We start from the raw sequence: 13,794 nt of genomic DNA, 5'->3' as shown, positions 1-13,794 counted from the left end.
TACTGTGTGCCAGGCTTGTGTGGGGAATGTCTCCTCCTTACTATAACCCTGAAGTTAAGAGTTATTTATGTGGCTGTTTTTGGAGAAGGAAAGCAAGGCTTGGTGGCCAAATGTGTATATGGGGTGTGCACGCATGTGTGTGTTTCATTTTTTATTGTGATTGAAGTGAAATTTTATAGAGCAAATTGCTTTTCCACTCAGCACTTCCTACACACTTTGCTTTGTGACCCTGATGGCAATCTCCGCAGTGTAGCAGCACTCTTCCGGCTTCCTCCCTGTGTTTACTTTTCCTGCTCGTGCATCTTCCCTATCCTTTCCTGCCTCTGAGCCTTATCTCCGGGCAAATGCCCTTTGGGTCTCCATAGTTGGCTGTTCCAGAGAATGTATATGAATGTGATAATACTGTTCCCTTTATAGGCTGGTTTATTGTTTGACTGCACATTGGGCCATGGGGACAAGTTCAGTTCCAGTCCTGAAGAGAGTTTAAGGGCCATGGTCGTTCTCCTTAGGAGTTAATATGTGTTAATGAGTGATGGATGGATGAGCTGAAGCATGGATGAATTTGCAGCCTCTCAGTAGAAGGAGGTTCACTTTTGGGAAGACATGAGGAACTCTATACTGGGGTGAATGCTGGCAGAGAATGGAGGTTTCTCCAGAACAGGCCATGTCCCCACAGCATCACCCAATCTTAGGCCCTGTCACAGAAGGAGAGACATCCACTTCCGAAATGGCTTGCCTCTGGAAACTCTATGAGCAGTGCTCAGGTCGTTTGTTCATAGGGTCGCTATGAATCATCTACGACACGATGGCACCTAACAACAACAATAATCCCCTTAAGGAAACAAGTGTAGAATCAGAATGTCACCTGCTAATTACAGTTCGATCCTTGGAGAAGCAAAGACCCAAGCCCGATGGGGACCTATCTCCCCAGCCTTGACAACTGGTAAGTTGCCCAAGGTCAACACATGATAGTGAATAAAAATGTGGACTCTAAACCTCTAAGTCTCAGTTTTTGTAGTTGGAAACTCAATGTTTTTTTAAAAAAATGTTGCCATAGAGTCAATTCTAAGCCACCATGTCCCAGGCTAGCACAAACAATGAAGGGCCTTGTCTGCTGAATGAAGTTTGGAGGTACAACTCGATCTGCAGATGCCTCAGAAGAAATGCCTGGCAAGTCACTGTCCTAAAATTAACCACTGAAAAATGCTGTGGGGCCCAGTCCACCCTGACACATATGAGGTCCCATGAATCGAAATCAATTTGACAACAACAGGCTCTTTAGTTCAAAGAATCTACAAGAGTCATTATCAGGATGCAGTGAGAAAATTCACATGTGGGTCCTGGCACTGAACAAATCTTAAACTAGTGATTGTGATTGTTGTTTTGTGTGTCTGGCCTAGATTTTCTCTGCCGCGGTGCAAATTATTCGCTCAATGAAAGAGAGAAACACCCACCCACATACAAACATGAGTACAGAGGAGGAGGTCTGAGTGCCCGTAGTGCTGTGACCAGCAGGCTGGGCATCACCCTGACATTCTGCCCAGCACAAGCACCCAAAGCTGTTGCTGCCTTCCTGAGAACATGTGACTTCCTGTTTTCTCAACACTTAGCCTGAACTGTCATTACTAGTGGAAGCTGGGGCTGGGGGTGGGGCTCAGCCCAAGATTAGGGGTACAAAGGGAGGAAGGTCATGGGCCTTAGAAACTGCTGCTCCCACCTGAATCCCAGGCTTTTGTTCTTAATATCAATGCAATTCTTCTCTCTCCCTCTCTCTCTCTCTCTGTGTATATATATATGGTTATTGATTGCCATTTACTCGAGCATGGCTCATATTAACCCTATAAACAAAAGGCCTGAAGCCTTTCTATAACTATCATCATTTCTCCTAGTTCATGGAGTTTCCAGAGGCATGTGGTTTAGGAAATGGATGCCACTCCTGCTTCCAACCCTGTCTTAAATTGGAAGATCCACCAAACACTGTTCACCATGGGCAGCCATTATGGCATTTGACCCCCCAGTGGCACAAGGTTCAGCATCACAGCAAACCCAGATTACCTCAGTGCAGCAAACTGACAGAGGAGTGCTGTACAACTTAGAAGGATGTTTCTCCAAATTAAAATAACACTAGACCCTCAGGCCTAACTGACTTTGAAATACAAGGGTCCCAAATCCTAAAGTCTTTCTATAACTATCATTGTTTCTCCAAGTTCATAGTTTCCAGAGACATGTGGTTTACGAAGTGGATGCCACTTCTGCTTCGAAACCTGAATCGGTCTGGGAACTCCACCAAACACTGCCTGCAATGGGGAGCTATTATGGTATTTGGCACACCTATTTTTTTTTAAATTTTTTTTTCTAGTTCTATTGTACTGCTACTGTGACACTGAAGTGTCAAATGCGTTAATGGCTGGTTACCCAATGCGGACAAAGAGTGGGGTGGAGCTCCCCAATTAAAACAAGCTTGGAATGAGGAGTGGTATTCACTTCCATAATAACTTGCCTCCGAAAACCCTATGAACCTGGAGAGAGGATGAGAGGCACCCAAGCGTCAAGGGCTCTCCTTCATAGGGTGGCTATGAGTCGCCTGCGACTCGACAGCACTTAGCAACAACAATATGGCACAGTTGTTCCATTATGGCATTTGAGACCCCAATGACATAAGAGTCATTGTCACAGCAAACCCAGATTATCTCAGCACAGCAAATTGACCAGAGTGCTGTATGACTTAGAAGAATGTTCCTCTAAAATATATTAACAAGGGATTAAAATAGGCCCAATTTAGGGGAGTTCTGGTGGCCTAGTGTCAAGAAGCTGCACTGCAATCCCAGAGGCCCATGGTTCAAATCCATCAGATGCTCTGCCGGGAAAGGAGGGACAATCTCCTCCTGTACCAGTCAGATCTGATTTGACGGTACACACACACAAAAAATAATAAAATAATAAAAAAAATAGGCCCAACTCTTAAATATAAGGGCCCTCCAAGAGGTTTTGTTGCCTCTAAACAAGTAGCTTAAATAAAAAACACCCACACAATTCACACAGATACTCAACTAAAACAAGAACACCATCTTACAGAGTCCAGCCACTTCACCCAACTCCAAAATGGAGACAAGGGCCTGGCGATATATGTTGTTGCTACATGTCTTTAAATAGTGACCCTAAAAACAAAAGACTTTAAACCTCTTCTATAACTATAATTTTTCTCAAAGTTCATAGAGTTTTGACAGGTATATTTAGGAAGTGGATACCTCCTGCTTCCAAGCCTGTCTTAATCTGTCAGCTCCACCAAACATTGTCAACCACGTATAACAATTATGGAATTTGAAGCACCACTAGCAAACAATTCAGTATCACAGCAGTCCCAAGTTACCTCAGTATAGTGACATAAGAGTACAGCGTCATAACACATAAGACAATGTTTATTTAAAACACAACTAAAACTAAAATGAATTTCAAAAATCCCCAACCTACACATCAGTCTCTTATTGGCTCCAACAAGAGGCTTCCAGCCCACATTCAGCACCAACCAGCCAGGCCAGAGTAAACCTCCATAAAGTATAAAAGAACTCTTGGCACCAGCAGTCAGCAAATCAAGATGAATTGCACTGGGAAAATCTGATATAGGAGAGAGAGAGAGAGAGAGGGATCTGTTGTGTATATATTTGTTGTTGCTGTTATGTATCACAGAGTCACAGCTGACTCATAGCTGACCCTCCGGTGGGTTTTCAGAGGCAGTTAACACACAGGAGGAGACTGCCCATCCTTCTCCTGGGGAGCAGCTGGTGGTCTCCAAGCGCATGCCTTTGGGACTTTGATATTATAGCGCAGCTTCTTGTCACTAGTTCAACTAGATAGATAGATAGATAGATAGATAGATAGATAGATAGATAGATGATAGATAGATAAAGAGAGATAGATATATACATATAATTCACATTTATCTATCATTCACATGTTCTTGTTGTTGTTGTTATGTGCCGTTGAGTCACCTGAAACCTATAGCGACTCTTTGTACAACATCTCTGAAGCCTGCCCTGTCCGAGCCAATCTCACTGACTCTGACCCACCTACTCCCATTGTCCCAGTCACTGTATTAATCCATCTCACCTGGAGTCTTCCTCTCTGGTGCTGTCCTCCACCCTTTTGAGCATGATGTCCTTCTTCAAGCACTGGTCTCTCCTGGCCACGTGCCCAAAGTATGTGAGAAGGAGCTTCAAAATCCTAGCCTCCAGGAAGAAACTTGGTTTCCCTTTCTCCAAGACAGACCTATATGTTTTCTTAGTGGTCTATGGTATGTTAAAGACTCTTATTCAGCACCACAACTCAAAGGTATCAATTCATCTTCTGTCATCTTTAGTCATTGTCCAGCTCTTTGATGCATAGTAAGTAACTATGAAGAACATGGTCTGGATCAGGTGCACCTTAGTCTCTAGACTGACATTATTGCTTCTCAGTTCTCTGGAGTGGTCCCTGACAGCAGCTTTTCCCAGTGGTCTTCACAGTTAGTTACTTACCCTCTTGATTTGCTGACTTCTGGTTCCAAGAGTGTTGATTGTAGAGCCAAGCAAACTGTAATTAACAACCTCAATCTCTCCTTCATCTATCATGGTGAGAATCTTTGTCTTCTTGATGTTGAGCTTCAATCCATATTGAAGATTTCTGTCCTTAACCTTCTACAGCAAACACTTCAGGTCTAAATCAGTTTCAGCAAGCAAAACATAGGTTGTTGATGAGTCTTCCTCCAATCCTGATGCCACATTCCTCCTCATAGAGCCCAACCTCCAGAATAATCTGTTCTGCATATATAATTCACATTTATATAAAATTAATTGTTGTTGTTGTTGTTATGTGCCGTCGAGTCGTTTGCGACTCATAGCGACCCTATGTACAACAGCCCTAAACCCTGCTCTATCCTGTGCCAATCTCATTGCCTCTGACTCACCCATCCCGATTACCCCAGTCACTGAATCAATCCACCTCCTGCGCTGTCCCTCCACTCTACCCAGCATGATGTCCCTCTCTAAAGACCTGTCTCTCCTTACAACATGTCCAAAGTATGTCAGGCGAAGCCCCAGAATCCTTGCCTCCAAGGAGCAGCCTGGTTTAACCCTCTCCAGGATGAATCTATTTGTTTTCTTGGCAGTCCACGGTACATTCAATACTCTTCTCCAGCACCACAGCTCAAAGGCATCAATTCTCCTTCTATCCTCCCTAGTCATTGTCCAACTCTCGGATGCATAACAAGTGATTGCAAAAACCATGACCTGTATCAGGCGCACCTTAGTCTCCAGAGAGACACCATTGCTCTTGAGTACTTTAGAGAGGTCCCTAACTGCGGACTTTCCCATCGCAATACGTTTTTTTATTTCCTGGCTACTGGTGCCAAGAGTGTTGACCGTGGAGCCGAGCAAACTGAAGCTGTGAGCAATCTCAGTCTCTTCACCATCCATCCTGATGCTACCAATTGGTCCAGTGGTGAGAATTTTTGTCTTCTTGACATTGAGCCTCAGTCCATATAGAAGGCTGCAGTCCTTGACCCTCCGCATATATATATATATATATAAATTAATATATATACACATACATATGTGTGTGTGTGTGTGTGTGTGTGTAAAACTCATAAAGTATTTCTGGTAGTTTGGTGGTAAGGAATTGCCAACACAAAGATATGAGGTTTTAATCCACCAGCTGCTCTGTGGGAAAAAAAGGTGAACAATCTCCTTCTGTGTGATTTACAGCCTTTGAAAATTCGCTGGAAGGTCAGCCATGGGTCGGTTCCAACTAGATGGTACACAGCAACAGGTATCAAGAATACTCCATTTCTGTGTCATACATCCAGAGAAGATGGTGTGATTCTTCCATGGTTCTACAGCCGGTTAAACAGCAGGTTCAGGTCTTAGACTCTATTCCATCTCCCTTGACAGCACTTACTCTTACAGGACATATTAAAGTGCTTTGCAGTCTGATGGTGACCAGCTGCACGTGGATGGGGCTTGAAAGGCTGCACTGTGGAAAAGGAAGCGTCTGTGTCTAGGTGCTTCTGAAGGCATGGGTCATTAAATGAAAATTACTTCTCAGGGGAGACCTTTCCTTAGCTTTTTATGTTGTTATGTGCCATCAAGTTGGAACTGACTCAAAGCTGACCCTCCGGTGGGTTTTCAAAGGCTGTAGATTGCACTGGAGGAGATTGCCTATCTGTCTCCCATGAAGCACCTTGTGGATTTGAACCACTTGCCTTTGTGTTGGCAGTGCAATTCCATACCTCCTTACCTAGAGATTCCTTAGCTTTATATAATAGTGGTCTATTGTTCTAGAATCGTGTTCTGTAATAGAATAATAGTATCTATAATAGTGTTCTGTTGTCACTGACTCACAGCATTATGCCTTCTAGATGCATCTGTTTCATGCAGTGTGTCATGAATATTTTTTTAGTGTGACATAGTAATCCATTGTGTAAAAGTACCATAGTTTCTTTTCCCAGTTGTCTTTTGTTGGACACTTGGGTGGTTTCAGTCTCATTGTTATTATAAACAATGCTGCCATGAACATGGGCCTTCATGTATCTGGCCCGTCTGTCTAAGGTGTGTCAAGCTGTTGTTTTATAGGCTAATCTATTATTTGTCTGAAAGATGACCTGTGGAAGTGGCTTTAGTTCACAGTTTAAAAGTGTGTCTTAGGACAATAGGCTTGGATATACCTCTAGATTCTATCAGTCTAGTAAGTTTGGTGGTTTTGTTTATGGAATGAGTTTTGTTCCGTATTTTTCTGCCATTTGAACCGAGCCCTTCTCTTGTGTCTCTGGTTGTGGTTGGTAGTGGTAGCTGGGCCCCATCTAGTTCATCTGGTGTCAGGCTAGAGGACGATGGGAGCTCATGGGGGCTATTACTCCTGTGGACCAATTGCTTCCTTGAAGACTGACATTTTTAGACCTCTTTTTAGGTAGTAAATAATGGATATATACTCTGCGGTCTGTCTCTGGCTGCCTGGCGTTCCTTCTGGTATCTAGCCAAGAGGTCAGCAATTTGAACCCTCTCAGAAGTGCTTCAGAAGAAGGTCTGGCTAACTGTTTTCTACCCTCTGTGGAGCAGTTTTACCCTACACATACGAGGTAGCAATGAGCTGAACTCTATTCAGTGCCACCCAGTGACTGTCATATCCCAAGTTCTCTACCCTATAGGAATGATTTGGTTTTTACTCCTGATACCCCCCTACTAAGTTAGCTCCTCCATTTAGAGAGCTTACGCAGTAAGGAGTTGTGCTGCTAACCCAAAGCTGATCCTCTCTGGTTGTTCAAATCCACCAGCAGCTTCTTGGGAGAAAGAAGGGCAATCATGTGATTGAAAGCCTTGGAAATGTACTGGAGGCTCAGTTATGCATCTGTTCCAGCTGCACAGCGGTGAGGGTCTGTGCGTTGTGGAGGGAGATCTGGGGGTGCAGATGGGAGCTGCACTGCTAACCTAAAGCCAAGCCTCTCTGCTGGTTCGAATCCACCAGCGGCCCTGTGGGAGAAAGATGGGCAATCTTCTCCTGTGACAGCCTCAGAAACCCACGGGGGGGCGGGGGGAGTTATGAGTCGGTTCTGACTCATTAGTGATAAAATAATAGACCCTCTAAGAGGAAAGGTACTGTTGTTGCCATTTTACAGATGAGGAAAAATAGGCTAGAGAAATTAAATCATGTGCACAAAAATTACAGAGTCGGAGAAGGGCTGAAGTTTCATCAGTGTCTTTCTTTTTCTCTGTGCTTTTACCTTTGTTGGAAGGTATCGCTGTATTTTTATGGAAATTTGAGACTCCTTTTCACTTGTTCTGTCAAATGTTGGCTGCGTCTGTGTGGTGCTGCAGCTCTCCACCTCCAATGTGGCCACACTCTCCAACCCAGAAAGTCAGAGCTCCTCCGAGTGGGGAAGCTGTACTCTGTGACACATCGGAATCTTCTTGAAGCTGCCTCCCAACAAAAATGTGGGGGGGAAAAGGGACACAGGCTGGCCTTGGGGTGAGAGGAGAGAGGCTGCCCGTCCTCCCGCAGAACCTCGAACCCCGTGCCTTTGCTATTGCAGCGCAGCTTCTTGCCAGTAGGTCACCACAGCTCTACCCTTTAGGTAAATTAACATATCCTCTAAGGTTCAGAGCACAGCCAGCAAGTGGCAGGGAAGGAACTACTGTCCACTGAGGACGCCCAATCTAGGGTTCTTGATGGCCAACAGTCCAATAAACGATTAATCAACTACATCATAGAATTAGGGTCCCCAGGTGGATGGAACTTTCTGGGCCCCGCCCCCGAGCAGGGCACAGCTAGGAGTCGGGGGAAGGGCTCCCTACGCGGAGACCCTCCCCCGCCAAACAGAGCACGCTAGTCATCGCTGTACCGCTGTACCGCTGTACCTCTGTGCTGCTCTTTACAAGAAAGAAAAGCCACGTCCCTATTACTTATCTGTGGAGGCACCCCATCTCCCTGCACCCCGCTGTGCTGACTCTGCACAGCACAAAGAAATATTTCCTCTGATTTGCTCTAAATTTACTGACCAGTAATTTTTCTCTTCTCATTTTATGGGACAGGCTGAGCCATTTTCTCCCCGTCCTTTTTCTGAATCTCAAACACCCCCGTAAATTGCAGCTGACACCTCCTCTCCAGTCCGAGGAAGAAAAACGGCCTCTGCGGTGGTGGCCTTCACTGGGGACTGGCCAGTCTTCTGGGGGACCTTCCGTTCGCTCCCCCCCTTTTCCTCCTTGCTTCCCCAGAGGCTGAAGAAGTCTTCGTTCAGCACTGACTTTCAGGGGCTGCATCAGGGCCAGAGGGCAGGGCAGCCCGGGGCTGGCCTCCAGCTTCTTCCTCATCACCGATGTTCAGCCCGAGAACCCCAAGCTATCGAATGAATGCCCGCCACTTTCCCTGATCTCCGATGCAGCTGCAGTGTGTACATATACACGCTTTAGAGGGAGGGGCACCTCGTGGTCTCTGCAAGTCATGTTTGTAGACAATATGGAGGAAAGGAGTTCTTGCGGCATACCGTGTACTGTGTTGGGCTGCTAACCAAAAGGTCAGTGGTTCAAATCCATCAGCTGCTTAGAGGGTAAAAGATGGGCAGTCTCTTCCCTAAAGATTTGCTGTCTTGAAAATCCAATAGAGGGTTACTGTGAGTCAGAACTGACTGGGTGGCAGTGGATTTGGGTTTGGGAGATAAGCTCTTGCACCCACATCATCGCACAGCACTGCAAGGTGGGCAAAGGTGGGTGGGACACAAGTCTGATATCTGCGGGTGTTAGTGGAAGGGATGGAGCTAGCAGTGGTCGGGAATGTGTGTGTGTGTGTGTGTGTGTGTGTGTGTGCGCGCGCGCGCGCGCGAGCAAGGAACTAATGTATCCAATGAAGACAAGGCATCATGATGTTAGGAGGGGGCGAGGGTAGACGTGGTGGGAGCCGGCCCGCTGGTTAGACAGAGTCAAATCCGGGCATTGACAGGGAGTGTGAACCTTTCTGGAGTGACTGGGCCATCCATAGTTTCTGAGTAGAAATCTGGGGGTGGGAGGGTGTTAGATCAGCTGCTTTGGGCTGGGAGGGTCCTGGATTAGTGGTCATCAGGGACAGGGACACTGGGCACAAGCTCCATGGTGTGTGGGGATGACCAGCAACGTGTACTGAAGAGTAAGTGGGAGGAGAGGGGAGGAGGGACAGTGGCAAGCTTAAGCCTAAGCTGGCATCTCATGTTCTTAGCTCCTGGGTGATGCTGAGCTCTCTGGGCCTCAGTTTCCTGATGATGTGGCAGAGATTTTTAATTATTATTTATTATTATTATTACTATTATTATTAAAATTATTAAACTTTTACACTGAGAAAAAGTGTCCAGCAAAGAGTTAATGCTAAAGAAATGTAACTTTTATTCTGCTTAGCAGAGGCAGCAGGTGAGGCGGGTTTAAAGAAAACCACACAGATAGACTGACACAGTGACTGTAACAGTGCAGCATGACAGAAGTCCTGAGAATGCAACAGAATAGAGCAGGTTCCTATCAGCTGTTCATAACCTCACTGGCCCCTAACAGCAAAGGAAAACAAGACCACACTCCAGTCAGATGCTCCACTCCTTCTGCACCGGCCTACATGAACAGGCAGTCAGCAGAGGGCGCCCCAGACTCGGTAGAGACAGGCTCTTCCCAATGCGACCTAGGACTGCTGCTCTGTGGCGGTGGAGCGAGACACACACCAACACACAGTCCCTCCTCTGCTTTACAGGTTGAATTGCGTCATGCGTATGTGTTAGAAAATTCCGTCAAGGCTAAAGTCTACACCTCAATCCGAGTACAGTGATCTTTCTTTTAAACAAAATATTTAATGCGCCTCTTTCCCCAACCCCGTAATACCTCACTCCCATATTGTTATGTGTGTCAAATCAGAATCGACTCACAGCTGACCCTCCAGGAGATATTCAGAGGCTGTAAGTCACAGGGGAGTGGATTTGTCACTAGTCTGCCTAGATCTGTCCTAGCCTGCCTGACCAGTCTTATTTCTTGGCAACAGAGGCGCAGAGCTTCGGCCTGCTGGACCCCAAACTCTGCTACCTGCTGGATGGGATCCTCTTCCTCTACGGCATCGTGGTCACTGCCCTGTTCCTGAGAGCCAAGGTGAGTACTACCCTGGGGGCCTAGGGTGAATGTGCGGCCGTAGCCGGTGCAAGGTCAGCCTTGATCTGTGTTAGTGAGGAAAGCTGGTTGTCCGTGGGCGGCCGGGGGGCCATCAGGCTGCATAGGGGGTGGACTGGGCCCCCGAACCCTGCAGTGTGGGCAGGAGAGGCTGGTGTGGGGTCTTGTGAGGATGCGTGTTCACTTCAGAACATCCCAGGAGATCAGCTTCCGCACCACTCCTGCCACATCACCCGGGGCCAGTTCTGGGTCATGCCTGTCTTCCTCTCGGCTGATCTGTGATGGCAGGCTGGCCGGGAGCAGGGATTTGCCATGGCCTTTTGCAGACTTCACAGTTTCTGGAGCAGCTGGGGTGAGTGGGCTGAAGGTTTAGAAAGGTTCCAGTGCCCGCCCTGTCATCGCTTCAAGGTTTCAACTGTGGGTTTTATGGATTTCCATTTTTTAGGTTTAAAAACTGTGCCTTCGATGCTCTGTTTCCAGAGCTCTGAATCCTTAAAAACTTGGTGCTCCGAGGCCCAGGCAGATGGAACGAAAGAAAACATGCCTAGAGTGTGCATAGACTTTGGATAACAGGACCTAGAAGATGGACTGACCCTGCCCTCCAGGGCCAAGGCGGGTGGCTGGACCTTGTGCAGCCACGGTCCAGTTGGGCTTGTGCTCAGCATTCAGAGAAGGTGGCCAAGGGCTGCGAACTTGGCACTTCTGTGCATGTGCAAGCGCGCTAGTCACCCGCACATCCCTGCAGGTCCAGGGCCAGCACCGTGGACACTCTGTCATGGCGGGAGGAGAGGGCCCGCGAAGCACTCACCCCAGGGGGCAGGGCATGGCTCTGCTGTCCAGGGCCAGCCTGACTGTAATTGCTCTTCTTTTGCAGTTTGGCGGGAGCCCAGAAGCACAGGTGTCCCAGCAGGGATCCAGCCAGGTCTACAACGTAAGTCAGGCTGCACATGCGTACAGAGGAGAGCAGGCCCCATGGGGCAGGGGGCAGGCCTCGCTGCAGTCAACCCTGTGCACTGGAAAGGGAAACCAATTCAAGGTTCTGTTTATAATCTGTGAAATGACGGGGGACCTGCCTGTTGCTGTGAGGATGAAAGGACTACGTAATGCACGAAAACCACCACTTCTGATCCCCCAACAAATCAAGTCTGCAGAGGCTGGCTGTTTAAAACGCTGCCATTTACTACTTCTTCTTCCTCCTCTTCCTCTTTTTCCTCTTCTTTTTCCTTCACCTCTTCTTCCTCCTCTCCCTCCTCCTCCTCCTCCTCTTCTCCTTCTCCCTTTCTCCTTTCTATCTATCATCTATCTATCTATCTATCTATCTATCTATCTATCTATCTATCTATCATCTATCATCTATCTATATCTATTCTCTATCTCTATGTGATCTATCTATCTAATCTATCTGTATCTATTCTCTATCTCTATGTGTTCTATCTATCTATTTATCTATATCCTATCATCTATCTATCATCATCATCTATATCTTTTCTTCTTTGTTTCAAACTTCAGAATTTCAATCACCCAATCCATGCATTATGATTACCTATTTAGTACATTTTAGACTGCAGAAACTTGCCACCTAACTTCTTTATTGCTGTCGACTTGGAACCAACTCTTAGCTGAGTGTCCAGCAGTGCCGTGGGACAAGGCCCGATTCTGTTACCACTGCCGCCAAGAAAGACCTCTGGAGCTGGGTTCTCACGTGGGGGCACTTGCCAAAACAACCGTGTTTGGGTTTTAGAGGGAGAGACTGTTAGAAACTATACAGAGCCAGGAGGCTGCTCCCCACTGTCTGTGCGGTTGGATTTTGGTTACACTAATGGACTGCCAAGAAAACAAACAGATCCATCCTAGAGAGGGTTAAACCAGGCTGCTCCCTGGAGGCAAGGATCCTGAGGCTCTAACATACTTTGGACATGTTGTAAAGAGGGACTGGTCCTTGGAGAGGGACCTCATGCTTGGGAGGGTGGAGGGACAGCGCAGGAGGGGAAGGCCCTCTAGGAGGTGGATTGATTCAGTGACTGGGGTAATCGGGATGGGTGTGTCAGAGGCAATGGGATTGGCACAGGATAGAGCAGGGTTTAGGGCTGTTGTACATAGGGTTCCTATGAGTTGCAGACGACTCGACAACACATAACAACAACAAAATAACAACAAATGGCCCACTCTGAGCCTTGGCATCTCTTTGCTGTGACTTCTCTCACTGGGTCAGCTATAAGCCCATTGCAGTCTATTCTGACTCTGTGGTGCATAACATCTCTCATGGGGGCACTCTGGTGGCTCGGCCAGTGGGGAGCTGCAGCTCACGCAAAGGCCCGGGGTCGGAAAGTTTGGGGCCATCTACAGCTCCAGCTCTTCAGGAGAAAGATGGCCAGCCTCATCAAGAATGTGTTATGTCTCATTAGCAGATTAGCCTGTCCTGGGAAAAGTAAAAGTCAGCCTAGGAAAAGGCAACCCTTGGTGGCCTTTGGGTGACTGTTCACGCCATGGTAACATTTGGCTTTTGAGATGATAACTGGCTCCTGTTCACACACCTTATACTCCATACATCATACATGTAACACCACACACCTCAAACCTCGTATACACCACACACACTGCATACTCCACGTGTCACATACACACCTAAACATCACATACACGCCACACATCATACGCACACCACACACCCCACACACATCACATACACCATATACACTATGTACAACACCCCCCCACATCCATCACATACACCACACATGTACACCCCCCCACATTCATCACATATCCCCACACAGTATACAACACATCCCGCACATCCATCACATACCCCACACATGTACAACACACATCATATACACACCTAAACCACACACATCACATACACATACATACATTATACACATCTCACACACACAGTGTCCATCATACACAGACACTTAAATGCACTCACACACATCTTACCCACACCCCCACCCACCCACATGTTGCACAAACAGTAACATCACACACATACACACACATCACACCACACCACACCACACCACACCACATGATACCACATCACACCACAACACATCACACCACATCACACCACACCGCACCGCACCACACCGCACCGCACCGCATCACACCACACCACACCGCACCACACCACATCGCACCACACCGCACCGCA

General features: G+C 47.1%; 1 protein-coding gene across 1 annotated transcript in view; it reads left to right on the top strand.

Moving 5' to 3' along the window:
- Positions 1-911: 911 nt before the first annotated feature.
- CD247 (CD247 molecule) overlaps positions 912-13,794 on the top strand; it is a 17,986-nt gene continuing 5,103 nt past the window's right edge. Inside the window, exons 1-3 of the mRNA XM_006887447.1 lie at positions 912-943; positions 10,484-10,619; positions 11,512-11,568. Coding sequence (XP_006887509.1) covers positions 912-943; positions 10,484-10,619; positions 11,512-11,568 — 225 coding nt within the window. The remainder of the gene's footprint in view (positions 944-10,483; positions 10,620-11,511; positions 11,569-13,794) is intronic.

This window comes from Elephantulus edwardii, unplaced genomic scaffold (assembly GCF_000299155.1).
Source record: "Elephantulus edwardii isolate Elephantulus edwardi_28Jun2011 unplaced genomic scaffold, EleEdw1.0 scaffold00057, whole genome shotgun sequence".
NCBI classification, from domain to species: domain Eukaryota; kingdom Metazoa; phylum Chordata; class Mammalia; order Macroscelidea; family Macroscelididae; genus Elephantulus; species Elephantulus edwardii.
Note: the sequence above shows the minus strand (reverse complement) of the source record. Positions and strands in the feature narration are given on the sequence as shown.